A 21,173-nucleotide genomic window follows, 5' to 3' on the forward strand; every position below is an offset into this window, starting at 1 on the left:
CTAAAACTTCAAAATCAGCTGAAGGAATTCTCTCCTCAAGAGCCATAGATCCCAGATAGTAGCCACTAGTGAACCCCACAGCCACTTTCAAAACTATAAAAGGCTTCATGTAAAGCCAAAATAAAGCTCTAAAAGTGGCTGCAGGAGATCACTAGGAGTGGCCGCTCTTCTGGATTCACTGCTTTTGAGAAGTAAATCCCTGCAGCTGCTTTTAAAAGCTTTGAAAGTTTCATTTCAATTATCAAAGCCAATAAAGCTTCAAAAACAGCCATAGGGATTTGTTCCTCAGAGGAGCAAACCCCAAAAGGCAGTGATGAATAGTGTGATGGGTTCTGTGGCTCTTAAAGTATGTACAGATTCCTGTAAGTCCTGCACTTGTAATTACAGCTTCATGTTGTGCAGCAATTGTTACACCCAGACAGTTCATTAAGGCTTATATGGCAAATTCATTACTCATTTCCCATTCTTTTTAACAGTTTTATGTCTGTTTCCTTTTGGGTTTCTTACACCTGTATAAACTATTATTTGAGTATCCCTCACAACAGTTTCTCAGACAAATTTCATAAAAACCTTGCTAGCTTCCTAGCTCAGGTGGCGGGTGGTAAGCCATCTCACAAAATGCTGCACATATGCCTTCCCAGACTGCATCACATACTGCCATCATCACACCATCACAACATGGTAACTATAGCGTGCAAAATAATTCATTTCTCTGAATGAGACCTTAAAGGGGCACTTATTAAAATACAAGACTGAAGCTTGACAACAAGTCAATGAAGAACTTTGCCTGCAACTGCAATATAAAAAGGCTTCCATTAATTTAATGAATATAAACACAAATAACATTTCGAAAGTAACCACATGACTTAAAAACCTAACCGTACCAATTGCTAACAAGATTTTGGTCTTGTTTTTTAAATTATGAGAATTAGGATCCCTACAAATTGTACAAATTTAACTAGTGATATAAGCATGATTTATGCCCCTAAACAATTTGATCTTAGTATCTTAAGACACTGATGGCTCTGAAAATATTACCAAAATTATGTTGAAAAAGATACAATTAGGTACTAGAACATATATAGTATATTAATCGTGTCATATAAAATACATTCTAAGCTTACTTACTAACCTTACAACATCACTCATTCTGAGTAGTTATTTTTTTACTAAAGTTTTTAACTTCTGTTTTTAAATATCAGAATAAATAAATACACCTTTTTGCCAGTATAAATAAATACACTTTTTTGAAAAAATGCTATAAGAAAATCACTATGAACTTAAATAGATGCAGGTGTTAAGAACTGAAAAACCAGTCTGTATGGGGAAAGAAAATCTTGACAGATAACTTCAACATTCTGTTAAATGTTATTCACAGGTGTCCTCTGTGACCTGTACTACTTACTTTACCTCTCTGTCTAAATCTTCTCATGTGTAAAACATGAAGGAGGATTGTGAGAAATAATTAATGTTTGCAAAGAGCTTTGAGATCCTTGGATATTAAAAACATGGAGAAAGCATGAAGTATAAAAGTACCAGTATACTTTTTTTTTCCAACTTGAGATAACTAAGTTACTTTTATCACAAAAACCTTGAAAGTTTAGCAATACAAGATTACGTAATAAAATGCTTAAAAAACAATCTTAAGTGCTAAGCATATTCTGTTACTCAGAATCGCGTAACTCCAAAGGAAACACTATCAAAAGGAAAGGACATGTTTCTCACCCATTTCAAGTATGCGTTTATGTAGAGGTATAGCAGCAAGAAAGGGTTCATCTTTACAGGACTGTATCTGGGTTCCAACCAAGTCAGAGTTTGTAGCCATAATTCGGGCACTTTCTTCATTAAGATTAACACCAGCCATAGAGGCAACATCATTGATGTCATCATCATCTCTATAATGAAAAAAAAAAAAAAAAAAAAAAATAATTCTGCATGTGATATATTAATTTTGTATATTATCTGCATCTCCAAAAGTAATCACCATGCAACATGCCCAGTGGCTGGGCCAACCTGAGGCACAACCACTAGGCTCTCCATTTTCATACAATATATTCTAGATTCAGAAATAACTAAGTATTTCTCTGATCACATTAGGAAAACTTTAGATGCAGGACAATTTCTCTGTAACAGAAGGTATGACAGATGTGTCTTTTCTTCACCCAAGAGTCAGTGGTATCAGTGAAACCAGGATGGTCATGAAACTAAAGGCAATGATCACCAATAAAGACAGAGCATTTGGCTGTTCTCTTTATGATGAAAACGAGTAGTAAAATAATAATATAAATAAAAATTCCACAGACATTAAAAGCAAAAACATCAATATGGAATTCTGCACCTTTCACAAGTTCCTATCAAAACGGGCACCAAAGTATTTTCAGCAATAGTCAGGAAAGATTCTCTGACCACGATGAGTTCATGGATAAGTTTGGATTCCAAGTGTAGTTTGAATATGCACTGGTTATTTTCTCTGGCAACATACCAAAATTAGTATAACACGTCAACTAGTTTTAGAAAAATGACCTGCATTTAAGATGATGATAGCAGCACTTCCCAGGCGACGGTTTGCCCTGCAATACCCTTCCTAACAGCTTGAGGAAGTACTAACGAACTTCAGTTTCCATACCGGTATGTCCCAAGCATCTTCTACCTCCTACCTCTATGAGGTATGACTCACAACTGTGGAAACAACCATCTGTTTTTAGCACATTCTGTTTAGGAGCTATTACTGACATGAACACTGTATTTCATCATATTCTAGGAGAAATTACACAACCTTTGAGAACACATATATATGGAAAAGATTAACATACATCCAAGTCCAGACTCCTACTACTGCATAAAGCAAAGGGTTAATTTAAAAGATTTTTTAAAAATTATTACATAGTTGTCATCCTATGCACCCTACAATATTTTCTGTCACTTGTTACAAGTTTAACGCCTACAGTAAAAACCAAAAGCTACAAGTAATGTCTGAGAACAAAAGAAGAGAAATCTAGAAAGCCATAATCCAGGTCCTTCCTGTTCTCCCATACTCTCTGGGACTAGAGCAGCCAATTCTGGTGAAAGACTTCTATGGTTTGTTAGATTTTGTTTTCTTCTGTGGCAATAAGTCAAGAAGAGATTTTTGTTTGTATAAACCTGGAGAAATGTCCTGAACACTTGAGGCAGAAAATGAAAAAATTTACAATGATTGTCAGAAAAATGCTACACAAATGAGCTTTTGTGATTCTTTCACAAGTGCTAAGCACTTGATTTATTCTTAGAATGAAATTCCTGAGGATAGTGTCACAAAATCGATGTGCACAAACTTGCCTTGATGGTTTTTGTGCTGAATCTAAAGGACTTTCATGTTTACATTTCACATAGTATGTATGTGATACTCATAGGAGGGTCACAAAAGCTGCCATGGAGAAAATGGGCTCCTGTGCATTTGGTGCATAGATGACTGAACTACTCTTTGGCCTTGCCCAACCAGTTATGGAACTTCGCCCAAATACCACAGCTGATAAATGTACTTGGCTACATAACAACTAATAGCGACTTAAATATTCAGCGACAAGTTCAAAAGATTCTAACTACAAATGAAAAAAAGCAAGTAAAACTGAAAAAAAGTGGAAAAACTAAGATTCTGGGGGTTTAAAAAACCTCAATGCTTGAAATAGAATGAGCACCACCCAAGGTAATCTACCCAGGACCCACAAGGCCCAAATCCAACAGGTCTTTGAAACCACGGCAAAACCCAATTCATATAAAGGTAGTTACCATAACACAAACTCAAAACTATGTAAGATAGGGGAGGCTACTGGAAAACAGACTTGAACCCCGAAATTCAAAATAAAGCAAAAACCAACCAAACTACAAAACGTTAACCAGCTTCTGCAGTTAAAAACATAGTCCAATATTGATTCCAGTGGACCCTCACAGCACTGCTGCCCTGTGGGGTCACACAGTGCCTGGGTACCGCTACCTGCTGAGGGGTCCTGAGCACAAGGACTCAAAGAATCTTGATAAAACATTAATTGAGCAGGATACGTGTATGCTTTCTCCATACACAGCCCCCATGATCTCACTTGCTTTAGCAAGCATTTATCAGACAGTTATGCACAATCTAGCTAGCAGTAATACAGTCTCAACACTATTTCCAGATCAGGTTGCCAGGACTGAGGTACTTTCACGTCCTTCAAGCAACCATCCATGCAGAAGTCAAGACAGCACTCTTGACTTCAAGAACACAGTTTTTAAGAGTAGTTTATACTTACCTCTGCTTTTACTTAATAGCTGAAGAAAGTACAATCAATCTTTTACCTTCCTTCTGCTCTAGCATTTTATTCTAATTTTGATTTACAGATCTGTGACCACATTATAAATAAATAAATACTGTCTGAAATAAAACCAGACAATTCAAACCAGGATTCTAATGAAATTATTAAAATCAGTGTAATAGTTCTTATAAAGACCATCACCATAACTCCCGGAGAGAATAATTTCCTTCCATCTTACAATGGCAATCTACTATCTGTGAATACACTTTTTTTTTAATGTTACATGGAAGATAGATACAAAATGTTTTAATCATAATTGGGATGACAATTTTTTTAGTCTAATGGGAAAAAATTCTATCAATATATTCTTTTTGACTTCAAGGAACTTCATCATGAAGAAGAGCTTGGGTTTGGATAATGAAACACACAAACATTTATATATAAAGAGGGCTGGCATTCTTGCCAAACAATTTCCTATAAAAGTCAACTTTTAAGTCCAGATGAGTGAGTTTTCAGAAGTCATTCCATGGAACAAAGATGCCATCCAGTGGTCGTCTAGATTGATGATTACTTTATCTTTCCCTTTTCATCCCAGCACAGTATTTAACAATTTCATGTTTCTTGGCATATATTATTGTGGTCACACTAACTATACTGTTTCAATAATTGTTTCTGACTGAATTAAATTCTGAGCCTTATGGAATAAATTTAAAATTCCAACATCCATGTTATTTTTAAGAAGACAGCATGAGTTCTCGAACTCTTTCCAAATGCCAACTACATCTTAAAGCATCTAAAAGTTCAGTTCTTCCTCCTATATTCAACATCTTGTAGCACCTCTCCCTCTCCTCTTCATTAAAAATACTCACGCAATTACAAGAAAAAAATATTTGAAAAGAAGAAAGAAAAAAATCTGCGCAGTTCTCCGTAAGAAGTTTCAAAGATCTTGTTTAAACTAAGACAAGCCATTATAGAAATCTGGCAGCATTTTATTTATGAACAAAACTGCACAACTGCATACTGCTTTTCTTTCTCATGCACTTTGTAAGATGTGAGCCAATGATGTCCAAATCTGCAATACTGAACTGTTCCCAAATAAGCTATAAGAATACACAAAGGAACTGAGACAATATTATACTATTGATTCCCCCCTCTCTCAAAAGTGAAATTTCATGTCATTAGGGCAAAGTTCCTACACATATGCAAGACTCTGAGTGAGTCTACAAATTCCATAGATCACAAGATCAGAGAACAACAACAATACACTGGATATAAATGGTAACTTGAAATTACCGTAACAGCCACTACTATATTACATTTTATAACGGCATAAATTCTATTTAGTTTATTTAACTCTTATTCTGAGTTTCAAGCTTTAATATGAAGTTTCTCCCTAATACTGCTTTGTCACACAATTCATTCATGGTCTATGCTGGATCTTCTCACTGATAAGCAAAAAGGATGACAGAACATATCACGTATACAGTCAGCTTTTTTCTTATTTTGAAAAATATTGAAAAAATACACCATCACCTTATAGCTTGAAATATTTATTTGAAAAAACAAAGAAACTTAAAGCCTAAGGTTTTACAACACATATTATTTTGAGATGAAAACTGAAGTTATCCAATTAACATCTACATTAGCTTTCCTTCTCTCCTTAAAGGCTGATTTGCACATTATTAGATGTAACATCACGCATTCTGAGACATTTTGCTAGAACTATGTTATTGAACTTCCACTTTAAAAAATAAAAATAAGGTAACAGGTAAAAGACTCTTTCAGCTAGGCAAAAAAGGTCTGAAAACAATTTTTTTTTTCACCAGGTATACTCTTTTACAATGTTGCCAGTCAGTAGCATAAAATACAAATACTAAGATAAGCTTCAACTGATCTCAGTCACTTCATAGAACTGATTCTGAAAAAAAAGTCCATCACATTGGCTGTATAAAACCTGATACAGATAGGCTCCAAGAGGTTGTATATAACTTCAAAATATTGTTCCAGAAAAAGAATGGTTGCTGTGAAAGGGAAGGAGCATCTGGCTGCCTGGTACACTATGGTAAACATCCCATCATCACACACATAAAGGGAAGGGCTCTGTCCACTTCTTGCCTCATTTTACATGCAATGCCACTGAGCCTTACCCAATACAGTTAGGAAGTGCTGGGATAATACAAGAGTACAAACATGTATCTCCATCCTTAGAGATACACAGAACTGGACAAGTCCCTGACCTAACCAAACCTGCCCTGAGTCAGAAGTTGGACTAGCTGACCTCTCAAGGTCACTTCCAACTGAAATGGTCTTCTGACTCAGTATCAGGGGGAACAAGTGTGTCCACTGGTTCTTTATACTGGCCACAATCTGAACTATGGGTAATTACTTTGAGACTCTGCTTTCACTGATTATGTTAGTGGGAGCTCTGAGGTTACCAAACTAGATGATGATGTACACAGCAGTTATAGCCAAATACACAGGTCACCAGCAGATTTCAGCGGGCCTTCTGCTTCATCTCTCCCAACTACAGAAACCTCCAGCTGGACTATTATGGTACAAATATGTCAGAATTACTCTTGTAAAATGAACAAGCAAAAAAATACAAAAAATAGGATTCAAATTTCCATCGCCAGGTATTAACATAGTTGAAAAGTCAATTAAATTGAGTTGTCTGTAGTTCTCTCTGAAAAATTTAGCAATAATAGGTTTTAAAACCAAAAAAGGTGATAATCAAACAACTTTACATTGCAGAAGTCTTGGGTTGAAAACTCTGCGTCACAGAACAGCTCCTGTAATACCCACTGAACTCATGTAAGCAGCCTTACAGTTCATTAAGAAGTGCTGACGTTAAAGGCTAAGCTGTAAATAGCAAAATTCCTAATTGCTACGTCTTTTTTGTAATTCCTTCCTGTATTTTCCAGTCCTGAATAGAAGAAAATGAAAATCAAATTTTTCCGTTCACACTTCCATTTCTAGTGACCAACACTTTGCTCACAAGAGTGAAGAGCTCAAGGAAGTTAAAGAAAGCAGAATATAAAATAATGAAACAAATATGCAATAATAAAACACTAAGGGCAAAATAAATTTATACATAACACTACTATTTTTCAAAATTCTTGCTTTGCTTTAGATGCAGTTTGCCTTCTGGCTAAAAACATATTCTTCACACACGCTGGGAATGTTGAGGAAAACTAGTCAGCATTCAGAGGATTAATACAGATTTCCAGCTCTGTGCCTTTAGGCTTAATAGTCAGACATCTATTTGTCCTCAGGAGAGGTTAGGGGTTGAAATGCAAATATGCAAACAACTGAATTCTTTGTTAAGATATCAAGAAAAAGCTTGATCTTTGCTGCTGTTTAATAAATCCTTGCAATTTTATGGACTTATTTAAATGCAGCTTTGTGTCTTACTATTTTGAAGGAGAAAACAATGCAAGGAAACAAACACATTCATTCTGACTAAAATTTGTTCTCTAGAGGAAAAATGACATACACCCTTGACAGCTTATTTACCAAACTCACTAAAGATTTATTGATTTATCAATCAGTGCCTTGAGCATTTGCTTCTCCCCAAGGGAAAATTAACAATTCCAGCTAACCTAATATATTCTATGTATAAACTAAGTGAATGCAAGAATCAATCCTGGCACAGTTTACAACATCCAGTTACAAAAATGCTGTCCCTTTTGGTATATGTAAAATTGAAAGCTATACTAACGAAGAATAAATGCTCATGTTGCTTACAAACATAAAAAATACTTATTAAGACAGTACAATTGAGCCCAACAGACATTTTAAATCATTTAAATACTCAGTGGGAGGCAAAAGCATTGGAAAATAAAAAATTGAATGATTTTGCTTCTAGATTAATACTAAGTACTACCACTATTAGTTGCAATACTGACATGCCTCAAAGCAGAGATATTTCTAAGAGGTACAAACTCACTTTTACTTCACCTGCAAAACCATAAGCCTGAAAATTAATTACTGGTTTGATGATGCCAGAGCAACATAAGAAATCCAGAATACAAAAATGAAAACGTAGGAATATTTTCTCATTTACCAAAGAAAGAAAGTGTTTAAACACAAATAAAACGTACTTTCATCAGCGGAAAATAATTAAAATAATGAAAGTGAAAGCAAAATGCAGTAAATAGAAGATCAGCTTTTCACTACAAAGAGTAAAAATACCCAAAATATATATAAAATCGAAGTTTGAAGTACAAAAATCCTGGTATAGCAGCTTGATGCATAAATGCTACTGTGTTGAACCTTTGCAGCACCTGATTACTACAGGGAGCCACAGAATGCCCCAACCTCTGCTACCTAAGAAAGCATGTGAAGAATTGATACAGCAACATTTTTTTAAAACCAAGAACAACAATCTATACACAAACACCCGATCCAAAACCCACTACCAAAACTATACAGTATTTCCTCTATGCGGGTGAGGGAATAGCTGCAGCTTAGCTGCAGAAGCCTATCAACAGGATGCCTTGTTGTCACAATTACTATCTTCTCAGCAAGATACATTCCATATGAATGTTAGAATCCAATACATAAAACCAACCATGTATTTTTTTTAAAGCTCCATACATGTAATTCTATTTACCAGAAGTTTTATTATAATACACAGAATTGAAGGCTTTATTAAACATTAAGAAGTGCATTTAGAGAAAAATCCTCAAGACATGTCATGACCCCCTCCCTTTCTTTAAAATAGAACTAAGTAAGAAAATTGCCAACCAATCACAGTAAGTAAAGGCAGGAATTATTGTAAAACACTGCCCTCTGGTGTTAAACCAATTCTAAAAATCTATTTTATATTTAAGATCCCCCCCAACCATCCTCCTGCATTTTTTTATTTTTTTATTTTTACCTGAAAGAACCACCTCCAGGGTCATTCAGCTTGTTTTTCTGATTTGCAGAGACCTGAACACCAAAGCCCCCAGGACTTTTGCTGGCTTGTATTGTTGGTGCCTTCCCTACTGTGCCTGAAAAACACCAAGCAATGTTATTATGAGCTGTCTTAGACAATTTACATCAAAGAACCTTCTGTCCAGGAACTAAATTTAACTGTCTGTAAATCGCAAACAAAGGAAGTTATTATTTTTAAAGATTACACTGCTGAAGAGGAACAATTTAAAATACAAAATTTATTGTAACATTACAGTTTGTTCAATATTTACAGAATAATGAAGATTCAAAAACTGAATACCATTGCCCATAACTGGTTATAATACACGTAATGTCTATGAGTGTGTTTCCGATTGCCAGTAAACCACTTTTCTAGATAATCTGCACAGAATGAAGAAGCAGAATTTGGAATGTTCTTAATACAGATGCTTTAAGTCACAGACACTCAGGTTATTAACTATGTCTTCTACATTTTTTTCATAATCATTATTCTTTGTTGCAGTGAAATACATGTATTTTCAGAGTTGAAAACATGTATTTTACATATTTTTAAATGTTTTATATTGTATGTAAAAGAAAAATCACTACTGTAAAATTTGACATAACCCCCCTCAAAGTTGTCTTTTACTTTCTTATTTTGAAAATGATGATTTAAAAGTAATTCATATCTGTATCTAGACTTTACAGGTCTGTATGCAGAAGTAAAACTGGGCTTAGTAAATGAGCCCAAATGTGGTGGACATTCAGCCTGCGACCGTAAATTAAAAAAATTAATAGTAATTCCTCTTTGATATTTGGAAAATTCTAACCAAAAATAACTACAAATTTATATTGCTAATTAGCAAGTCAACAGACCTGTAGTATTATTATTGTTAAAAAAACCATATCAATATGCAACTGAAAAAGCATTGGCAAATTAAACTTTTGGAGTAAACCCTGCTTTACTGCTTAAACACATGCTTACTTGGGTTAGCTTTTGTATGGCCATTAATCCCGCCTGTGTTTTGGCATGTGTAAATAATTAATTCATATGTCTACTTGACATAAAAGACCTCACCTTCTTCCTGTATATCCCCCAATGTTTTTGACCATTACATACACATAGTGTTTGAGACTTTGAGAAGCCCATGAAATTTATTCCTGCACATCTATGACTCAGTTGCATATAAATGGCACAGTATGAACCTTAGTGGACTTACATTACTTTTCTTTCATGAATTATAAAAAACGTTAAATACAACTATCCCAACAAATCCTTTTAAAAACATTTATTTGCTAAAACAAGTGTTAGCTTTGAATGGGTCCAGCACTACTTTTATTTCTAACTCTTCATCAACTTCAATATACAATCTTAAAGTGAAACTAAATTTAACAGTGTTCATTCAGTTCTTCAGTATGTATAAATGTTGTGTGGACTCTCAGCAGTAGTAAATACAAAACAAGTTTTAGGACTTTAGGCTCCAAGCCTGGGGAAAAAAAAATATTTTGTCATCAGAAAATTCAAGGTCCATGAGATGTCACAGATAGCATTAGTTCATGGACCAGATAATTCATTTATTTTAGATGAACTAGTTGAAAGGTTTTCTAATAAATAAACTGGAAGAAAATAAATACTAGCATAATAAAAATTAGCAGATCTCTGCTTTCTGAATTAACATCTAGGAGATTAAAAGTGTGTTGACATTGAAAACTACTGCAATAGCAAAATTAAGATGAGTGGCACAGAATTAATATTATGTTCCTTTAGAGCTTGTATCAATGGCTTGTTTTCTACAGATAATAACTTTTGATAAAAAACAAAACAAAACCCAAAAAAGGTACATCAACAACTTCTTGGTCTCAGGAAAACAGTATGTCTGCACTGGATATGAGAATATTGTCTCACTTTTTTTCATTGCATGTATATGTAATTCTACTCAAATGAATCTGGCAAAGTAAACGTAAGTTTTGAGATAACATACAAGTTTTCTGGTTTAAATCACAACCGTGCATGATTAAGCAATCAGACATAAAATAGGGCTAGAACATCAATTTATATTATGAGGCAGGGCATATTTTGAAAATTAAAATCACCTGTGGGCCTAGATATTTTATGGGATTAGTAATGACATACAGAGTCTTTCACCACTGGGTTCTCATTTCAAATTTTAAGTAGCATGATCTAGAAAAATAAGTCCAAATTCAGGAGCTTATAAATTCCTAGTTGTATTTCTGCACAGGTTAAATAGCTACAATGAATACTCTGGCTAATTATTTTATTCTTTGGCTCAATTCCCCCATCTACAAGATGCAATTCAACTGTTATACTGATAAATGCTTTGATAAAAGAGTGTGAATTTTTCATGCAGTAACTATTGTGTTGCTTCCCCTGGTGTGGAAGTACTTTTATTAATATAGAAGTCCTTAAAGCCTACCAACTTAATCTATACTACTGTTTGAAAAAGCATTACAGTCTGTTCACGTGGATGCATTAATATAAAAGATACATTACGACAGGAGATTCACTCCTATCTGAGAAGAAAAATGTATCATTCTGTGGAAGTCAGCTCAGTTCTGGTGTAACTATCCTTAAAAAGGTCACACTCCACAAAATTACACTATTGTGATTTTCTATATAGACCACATCCTATTCTAGTATCTTACCTGCTTCTACAGGAATACCTAGGCCAGCATAAAATATCATTATACTGGTGTACACAGTAGAAAGTTTTAACAGTATATCAAAATCCAAATAAACTGATATCTGACAGTATGCCACAGCAGCATTTTAGACCTGCAAGCACACAGGTGGCTTTCTCCGTAGACGTGGGCTGCAGGATTTGCTAAATTTGCTTTGTCTGTGCAATTAAAACAACGTAGTGGTGGGCTTAAACACACTTGTATATAGGAATAAGCTCACCTGAAAGTAGGGCTTTGCATGAATTGGCCCTTATGAACTGTTGTCTTCCTTAAGCCAAACTGCCAGTTAAGTTGCATTTCCTTGGCTGATCAATGGCTATCATAAATAAATTCATATTCTGAATCCACTGTTTAAAAGACAGATGCCAGTATCATGCATTCTTGGCACACTGTTGACATTCACAACTTAAGAGACTGAACAAGCAAAGAAATTAAATCAACCTTCACTCTCAAGACACATTAGTCAGAAGTGAAAGTTCATGCTGTAAGATGCTGAATATCTTCCCTGTTAATAAACTCAGGGCATCATAACTCATAAAATCAGGATATCAGTGCTATCAAACATACACCTTTTATGACAAGTAAATGCATTTCTTCCTAACTTGGAAAAAAGCCTACAGGATTACAGTGAGTCTCCATGTCCATTCAAGCTATGGATTCTCTGAAGAGAACAGAACAAGTAGAACATCAACTGCTATTATCTGTGGGGTTTTTTGATGCTTTCTTTTCCCAAGGAGAAGAGAAAAGACCAAGCAATAAAGTGAAATAGGCAGCAACAGCTTTTATGTGCATTTAAACTAAATTGATTTCCAATTCAATACCTAAAGATGACAAGCTCTGTATTCCATTACAAACCCTCAATCATCTAAATGCCCACATCCAAAAAGATACTTTCACACATAATCAGGAAAAATAAAAACTAAGCCTAACAGGTCTAGTGGAGGAAAGAAACAAATGGGTATTTATTAGCAAGTAAGAAGGCTTCAAAAACCCTCATAAAAAGTGGGATATTATCAGCCAGACATTAATCCACCTGTGCAGAGAGATGAGGAAGTTGTGAACAAACCACACTTCTTGCTCCCCTGGCTAACCATGGCATGTCAGGTTGCTGCAGTCAGTCTCTGACCTCACCAAAGAGTAAACATACTGGCAGGAAAAAAAAGAAAAAAAGCATGTGTATTGATAAATTTCTCTTGGACTCCTACCTTGACCTCTGTAGCTGCAGAGACAGCGACTACGATGTTCCACTTCAGGAGTAAAAGTAGGATGATTAAATCAAGGTATCCTCTAGGCTTCAGAAAAAAAATGAATTCTTTTTCGGCCCCGAGTTAGAGCTCAGGACAGTTAAGAGTCAAGTTCCTGACTTCTTTCAGAATTTTCCATGAAAAACTGCCGAGTAAGGAGCTTAGCATGTGAGAGTTTAGTCCTAAGGTTGTTTCAAAACATTTCACTGTGTTGGTCTGAAATACCTTGAAACTGCATAGTGAAAACATGCATTCTTCAGCCAGTATGAAGTAAAAAATTAAATGTCAAGCCTGCCAATGTCAACACTGTAAGTTTTTCCCATGCTACTAGTTTGTAATTACAATGAAATTCATACAAAGGCAACAATCTCACTAAAACATTTAAACCCATACCTTGTGGTCTAATGGTCTGAGTTATTACCACTGGCATCCTAATCTGGGTAGTCTGGCAAGCAGGGTTTCGTTTCACAGTTTGAGCAGATGTTGACTGGATAATCTGCTATTATTAAAAAAAAGTATACTTATATTATACTCTTTATACACAAACACACACAACGTAAATATACTAATACCTATAATTACTAATATAAGCATGTGGATCTCTAAAAGCACAACCAGCTAGTGACAAAAGTCATATTCATGTAATGCATGTGGTTGTGTGTGTGTGTATATACCTATTTTGCTGTTATGCTTTAAAAAAAAAAATCAAATAATATTTGACACAAATGTCATATGTCACAACCTTGATCAAAAATATATTTCAAAGTATAAGGTATATATTGAAGTTTAGACTTTTTCCTTCAGAAATTTTACTAGGAAAAGCATTTTTGTAGAAGAAAATGCAATCATTTTAGTGGTATCCACCTACAACCATTAGGCCTTTCACTATATATCTACACTTTTTAAAGAAAATATATACTAAAAGTTCTAAAATATTACGGGTTCCAAAGTCAGATATACACAAGAAAGAAAACAATGTTTTGTGGTGATCATATACTATTCATCTTTTAAATGTTAATTCGATATTCTCAAAGTTTCACTTACTACTAAGCCAAGTTCTGAAGTCCTTACCCAAAACTGAAGCCAGGTTAGAAACTTAGAATTTGACCCATAAACAAATCAAGTCAGAAAAAAACCTGCAAGGGTCATGTCTAAGCAACAGCAGTACGTATGTTCATGAATCAGGGACAAGGCAGGCACAGATGTAATGAACAGAAGATTCAAAAAGATGTGTGAATGCTGCAGAGCTGGGAAAAAAATTCATAAATGAACTTTGAAAACAAGACACAGGCAAATAGCTGTAAATAAGATTACAACCACAACTCAGGCATGTGCTCTTCACAGTCACAACTATGTTACTTCCGTTGCATAATGTGTCTGCTGTTTCTGAATTACACGTCTCCGTCTCACACCCACAGGATGCAGTATTCCCTCCTAAAAGACAATACACCATACTACGCACTGCTACATGAAAGACACAGGAACCACTGCAGCTTTATTCAGCACCAGTCAGCATTAGTCTTACCAAGGGTATCTAAACCCATGTTATTTAGCTGAATAATGAATGGCTAAATCTCTGACTTCAAACTACACTATGGAGAAAAGGAAAGGAGAAACAGTATTTTCAAATGAGATGTAAAAAGTAGAGAATGAAGAGGCTACAGAACAAATAGGAAATTGTTCTATCAGCAGGAACCAGGGCTCCCAAATCAGAAGGAAGAGGGGTGAAAACTACAAACAAGAAAAGAGTAATGAGGGAACAAGACCTGTAAAGCAGTCTGGAAAAAAACAAATAGGATCATTTTGAAGTTACAAAATCGCATTCTGTACATCCTAAAACATTAAAAGTTGAAAATTCACAATAAACCTGTGGATGTAGAAGTATTAGGAATAGCTACCTTGCAGAAAGTGAAAAAGGAAAAAAAGGTCAAAGATTCAGCTTCAGCTATGGACACTGAAGAAAAATGGAGCATTTGTACTAGGCACAGTAAATGGAGCAAATGGATGTAAATTTACTTGGTCAAGACAGGCAGTGAGTAAATAGTGACACTCAGAGGAAAAAGAATGAAGTAGCTACGATGCTTAAAACCAGGAAAGAAATAGAGGTGAGAAGAGAAAATGAGGGGAAAAGTTGAATTTGACTGCATTTTGATGCACAGGAAATGTACAAAGTGTGTTTTAATAAGTACACAGACAGAACAGCCCACAGAAAAAAGACTACACTGGTATGAAAGAAGGAGAACGTTGCCACTTTTACAATAATTTATCAGATGAGTTTTCAGAGAAGAGTGAAGAAAAGTAGCCATACCTTAACTGGCCAGAAGCCAGGCCAAAAAGGAGATGTATGTGACCTGTGGATAGAATTACTATCTGGTATTACAGTAACTGTCTGCAACTAGATCTTTTTTCTCTGTGAAGCAAGTAACTTCTACAGTTCAGAATCAAGTTCTGTTTCTCCTGATTAATGTTTTCATGTGAGTTCCCTAAAAAATGAGCCACTAGCACCATTAAAGATAGGACAGTATTTAACCATTTAAGATGACATAAACAATGGCAATGTTTTCTTTACTATGAAATACATTAAAAAATGTTCTTTAACAAGTACTGTACTAGGACTTCAACATATGTAAAAGTGCTAAAAGTGTAGAAAATTATGGAGAAACAAACTTTTCCAGGGGACACAGATCAAAATTGTTATCTTAAATTCCATACAGAACCAACAGCAACAAGCATGTACCCTTTAAAAGGAACAACTGCACCTGAACTCAGAGCAACATCTTACACTAACTTAAATTCCAGTCTTTATACAGTTTTAAGATACATTTCCACACAGATATCTTCAGATCTGGCAGTGATTAAGGAATGAACATCAGCAACTTGTTTCTGAAACTGAACGTGTAACCCTCTTTGCAGGCAAACAAGGGTTGTCATAAAACCTGATGAACCAGAGGTAATTGACCCTGCATTAAAATTTATAAACAATCTAAACCACCCTTCATCAACTACAATAATTCAAACTGTTCTAATCCTCACACCCATTTTCCCAACAGCATAAACATTATTAGTATGTCCTTAACTTGGCCTGAAATGTGCAGACAATGAACAAGGTACTAGGAAAGTTATTCTGGGAGACAATTAACTTAACCAAATTATATCATATTTCTCACAGCCTAAAAATACACACAATGAGTGTACCTCATCTAACATTATCTATTTATATGCTGAATCCCAGTTCATAAATATCAATTTACTAACCCAGACTGATATAGAAGATACAAAAGTGGATGTTTTAGTATACTGAGGTTATTGGAGACATTCATTCAGCCTTCAGAAAAGGGGAGATCTCACTGTTGTCTGCAACCACCTGATGGGAAGATGTAGAGAAGACAGAGCCAGACTCTCACAGGTGCAGAGCAGAAGGATGTGACACAATGGGCACAACTTGAAATATCAGAAATTTTAATATAAGGAGGAAAAAAAAAATTACCGCGAGGGTGGAAAAGCACTGGTACAGATTGCCCAGGGAGGCTGTGTAATCTCATCTTGAAGATATTCAAAAGCATGACTGGTCAAGGCCCCAGGCAATGCACTAACCTGTAAGCAGAAGGTTGGACTAGACAGCTTTCCAACCTTTTGCCACTACAGCCATAATTGCAATTATCAATGATCTTATAAAAGTGCTGAGTCAGAAAAGGTAACAAGGCAGAATATGAAAGTCTTTGAAGTTCAGAGAAACTGTTCATCATTCTACCTCCACCAAAAAGAAGGGAAGCCATTTTCATTATTCCCACCACTGAAGACAACAAGCACAAGAGCAGAACAGTAATAACAAAGGCACAGAAAATAGAAAAGATATAATGTGATTTAGCCATTGCCTGGATTTGGTAATGAGTTTGGAAAATAGCAAAATTACCAAACAAAATTATGATCAAGACAGTCCCAAGACAGCAAGTATTGTCATATACCAGCTTATTGCTCTTCAATTTATCAGTCAAAAGTTGACAAACCAGCTCCTAGGCTGCTGCACTTCGGAGCTCTTCAAGAAACACACCGAAGCAGGAAAGCCACAGCACTGCTTCTCCGAGTGAAATACGTGAAAAGTTACCTAAATTTTTTTTCTACAGAATAGTATTTTTCTGCAAAATAAGACACACATTTCTTACAACAGAAAGTATTCCCCCTCTTTTTTTATTTCATCTTTCCATTTCTTCCCTTAACCGTTATCTTTCCACTCCACTAGTAACAGTCACTTTGACCATTTGTCTGCTCCTCCAGACAAGTTCCTTCTCTCACTTCCTGAATGCTTCAGACTGCTACTGTCCATTCCTAAAATTCACTTTATTTTCACATTTATAAAAAGGGATGTTTATACAAAGGTTCTTCCACAAAACAAGCAGACTTATGAAGACCAAAAAAAAAGGATATTTAACAGTGACACTATGATAACCAGAATAACAAAGTGGTGACAGCTGAAAGTCATTTTTCTTAAGGCCCTTCTTCAGAAAGCTTAGATGCAATAACTGTGTGAGAATAAACCAACAGTGCTCTATGGTGCTAATCTCAAACCAAAAGGTGATGATCATACAATGACAGGTGTGAATCTTCTACTGTATATGTTATTGCAGGACAAAGAACAAATTACAGATGTGAACACAGACCAATAATTAACACCACAAATGACCAACAAACACAGACTAAGAAAGAATTCAGTTGAAGCACATAAAATGTATAAAAGCAGAAAGACTGATAACTTCCGTTCTTTCTTTTTTCTAAACAGGAGATATTAAATAAAGTTACTACCTACAAAACCACTGAAAGGAGAAGTCCTTTAGGACAATTAGATTAGATCACACTGCTAAAGTTTTTGAGGCCAGGGACTTTTGCAAGTCTCAACAATCTAGATGTTCCTTTACCAATGCAGATGCATGGGGTCTCAACAATATGCTTTCCTTTACTTGACTGCAAAACAGCCTGACTCAATTTATATAAATCACATTTGCCAACAAAAGGATCTGATATGGTTAAGCCATATCAGATACAGCCATAAAAACAAAAGCATAGGAAATAAAAGCTTCTGCAAAGAATGAAAAATAAAAATAAATTTGGAATACGTATTCTTTAAAAAGCATTTTTTCTCTCAATTAAGTTAAAAAAAAGTATTATGGAAGGAAAGAAGGAACAAGCCACTTATAAATGAACAAAATTCAGAATGGCTATGGTCTGATATGACATCTATCTTCACTCATGAGTAAACACTCGCTAACTCACTTGTGGCTATGCCACTTGTGATTTATCAGCCTACTCACTCCTTAAGATAAATGTCATATCAAACCTCAGCTATCATGTAATCTGGCAGTATTAACTTAAAATGTTCATGCTTTTATGGGCCTAGAATTCATATTTACCATTGTTTACCATGCTGTAACAGTTAGAATTTTTCAACAGCGCCTCAAATTTTGCATAAGCAATTATTTCTCCTCCCAAATAAAAAGACTTTTTAAAACTTAGCACATAATTTTTAATGTTAATATGACAACAATATTGTTCCAATGAGTACATGTTTTCAAAGAAGCAATGAAGAAAAATAAAACCAAAAGCCACTGTATCACTTCTCCCACCTGCTCCCTGATTTATAATACAGTTCTTCCTATAGGATTTCACCTGGTCTAATTTTGAATGTTTTCGATGACAGCTTTTTCATCACTGCCTTGGGGAGCCTGATCTATCATCTAATAATCTGTCTTACTGTAAGGGTATTTTGCCTTATATCCTGCTAAATCCTACTTTGCTTAATTATATCCTGTTATTCCTATTTATACTCTCTTCAACTGCTCCAAATAATTCATCAATATACTTTGATGTTTAAGCCCTTAAAATATTTGTGGTTTTTATGCTCCCCTTTAGTCAGCGTTTGACCAAGTTACATGTGTTCAACTCTCTAAAGCTTTCCTTTTAGTCTTCCTTTTCAAATCTGTCCTTTAATTGCCATCTTCTGTTAGTGGTTTCCAAACAGCATTCATTGCCAATATCCTCCTTATATTAAGGAACAGCCCACAAAATTCAGAAAGTCCCTGATAACAACTCAGAAAACTACTGGCTGCATTTCAAATAGGCATACAATTTGTCAAGTAATAGGCTTTGCTCCTGTTAACGGATCCCAGAAATCTACTGCTCACTGCCATTTTTATTTCCATTTTATTGTATACCAAATACCAAGTCAGCGACTAGATCTTTATTAATTAATTAATAGAAACTACTCCTTTTATCCAAATATCCATCTTTTACTCTTCCATTTCTAAGCTGCCTTTCACGCAGGACAAAAAAGTCATGTGTTACGAGTCACTAAAATGTGCACAAATACGTACAAATGTGTACAAATTATGATCATTCAACAGTAGAAAACTAATGCCAGAAAAAGCTTCAGTAGAGAATTAAAAAGCAAAGCAAGCATCCCCATATAACACAATGCTTATTCTGCTGTTGTATCTTGTTTCCAAATTCCATTACTCTGTCTCACCTTTTGGGAGCCTTCAACCACTATGACAGTCCCTGGAAAAGCGTTAGTAACTGTTTTAGCAAATACTATTCCAACGTAACTTAGAAGATTGCAAAATCTTCCCTCTCGACACTGTACAATCTACTGCAGCAACAATGGTCCAGATGTATTTCTATACATCTTTCCTAATCCTAGACCTGCACAAATCTTTATATTGCTTTGTATATAATTAAATTTGCTTTAATTAAAATGGATTACTTCAAATGTCTTATTGTTTCTTTATAATTTCAATTTAATAATTGGCTTTAACCTCCAGGAGTACTTTCTGTCGACACAATACATAAAGTGCTAATCAATCTCCATTACTCATCAATCTGCTTACAACTTCAACACATTTAATAAAGAACATCTCTCACTAATAGAAATTTTACCTGCTGGAAGAACCAGAACAAGACAGGTAATGTCCACATATATAAGGGTATAGAGAACTCCTGCACCCTAAGAATGGCAATTTAGACAAACTTTGAACATTGCACTTAGAACAATTAAAAAAATTGATTGCTGGCTTATCTCATTAGTGTCTCATCAATAAAATAAAAAGCCTAAGATTACTCCCCTTTTCCCTAGCTAGTAGTCGTCACCAGTACTAACAGCACTATCTAACTCCTCAGAGCATAGCTTTTTCATAGTTTTGGAACAGGATTCCAATATTTACAAAACAGATAAATAAAACAGTCTCTTCTTTCATCTCCACTAACACTATACATTTTAATGCTGAAGTCTCCTGTGCACAATCCCCATTGCACACTGAACAGTACAGACAGAATTCCCATGTTGCAAGATACCTCAATGTAACTGAAAGAAGTATCACCACATCTGACCCCTCTGTAAAACAGAAAAGTAAAAAGAAAGGAACCACTTCTCCATTTTCCACATTTTGAAAGAAACTAGACTACTGTAAACTGCCTGGTATGAAAGGATCTATATTTCAAAACAGCCTTGCCCTTCTGCAGCTGGACAGTTTGCAAAGCCAGCTGGAACTCTCTCCAGTGAGCTTCAGGCTTGGAAAATCTGGAGCTCAGCCAGTTTCCTCCATCAGTGCTGTCCACCCTTAGGCAAGCCAGCTGTAATCTTCTTCTTCCGGACAAGTCCCAGGCAAGATGGCCAGCAGCCCTTTGCTGTGCTCTGATTTTGGGGAGCACTAAGAAGTGTGAAGAGTGTGATCACTGTCACCACAAAAAAAGTCAACACTTACAAACAATTACTAGTGTGATGATACGTAGATGCTGCTGGGTTGTCTGCTTGGCACCTAAGTTGATGGTTGTTGTGGTATACAAGATATTTTTATGCAGTAACTCTTACTGTCTAATGTTGATTTTGTCTGCATAGAACTACTTTGAGGGCCATTAGGAAGTGCTTGGTTAATGCAATGTTTGGTTCTATTAAGTAATTATTGATAAATTGAAAGCAAATACAGAAAGCCAGTTTTGAAATAAGGCAAATAAATTATAATTTTTAATGTATTAACTTCTCCCTCATTGCTTTCTAGAAAAGCAATAGCATTAAGCATAA

General features: G+C 35.2%; 1 protein-coding gene across 1 annotated transcript in view; it reads right to left on the reverse strand.

Annotated features, from left to right (window-relative positions):
• Positions 1–21,173, reverse strand: part of LOC141963652 (transcription initiation factor TFIID subunit 4-like) — a 148,148-nt gene that overhangs the window by 98,508 nt on the left and 28,467 nt on the right. The window contains exons 8-10 of the mRNA XM_074913192.1: positions 13,499–13,604; positions 9,145–9,259; positions 1,726–1,895 (exon numbers count right to left, since the gene is read on the reverse strand). Of these exons, the coding sequence (XP_074769293.1) occupies positions 1,726–1,895; positions 9,145–9,259; positions 13,499–13,604 (391 nt within the window). The remainder of the gene's footprint in view (positions 1–1,725; positions 1,896–9,144; positions 9,260–13,498; positions 13,605–21,173) is intronic.

This window comes from Athene noctua, chromosome 9 (genome assembly GCF_965140245.1).
Source record: "Athene noctua chromosome 9, bAthNoc1.hap1.1, whole genome shotgun sequence".
In the NCBI taxonomy this organism is placed as follows: Eukaryota; Metazoa; Chordata; class Aves; order Strigiformes; family Strigidae; genus Athene; species Athene noctua.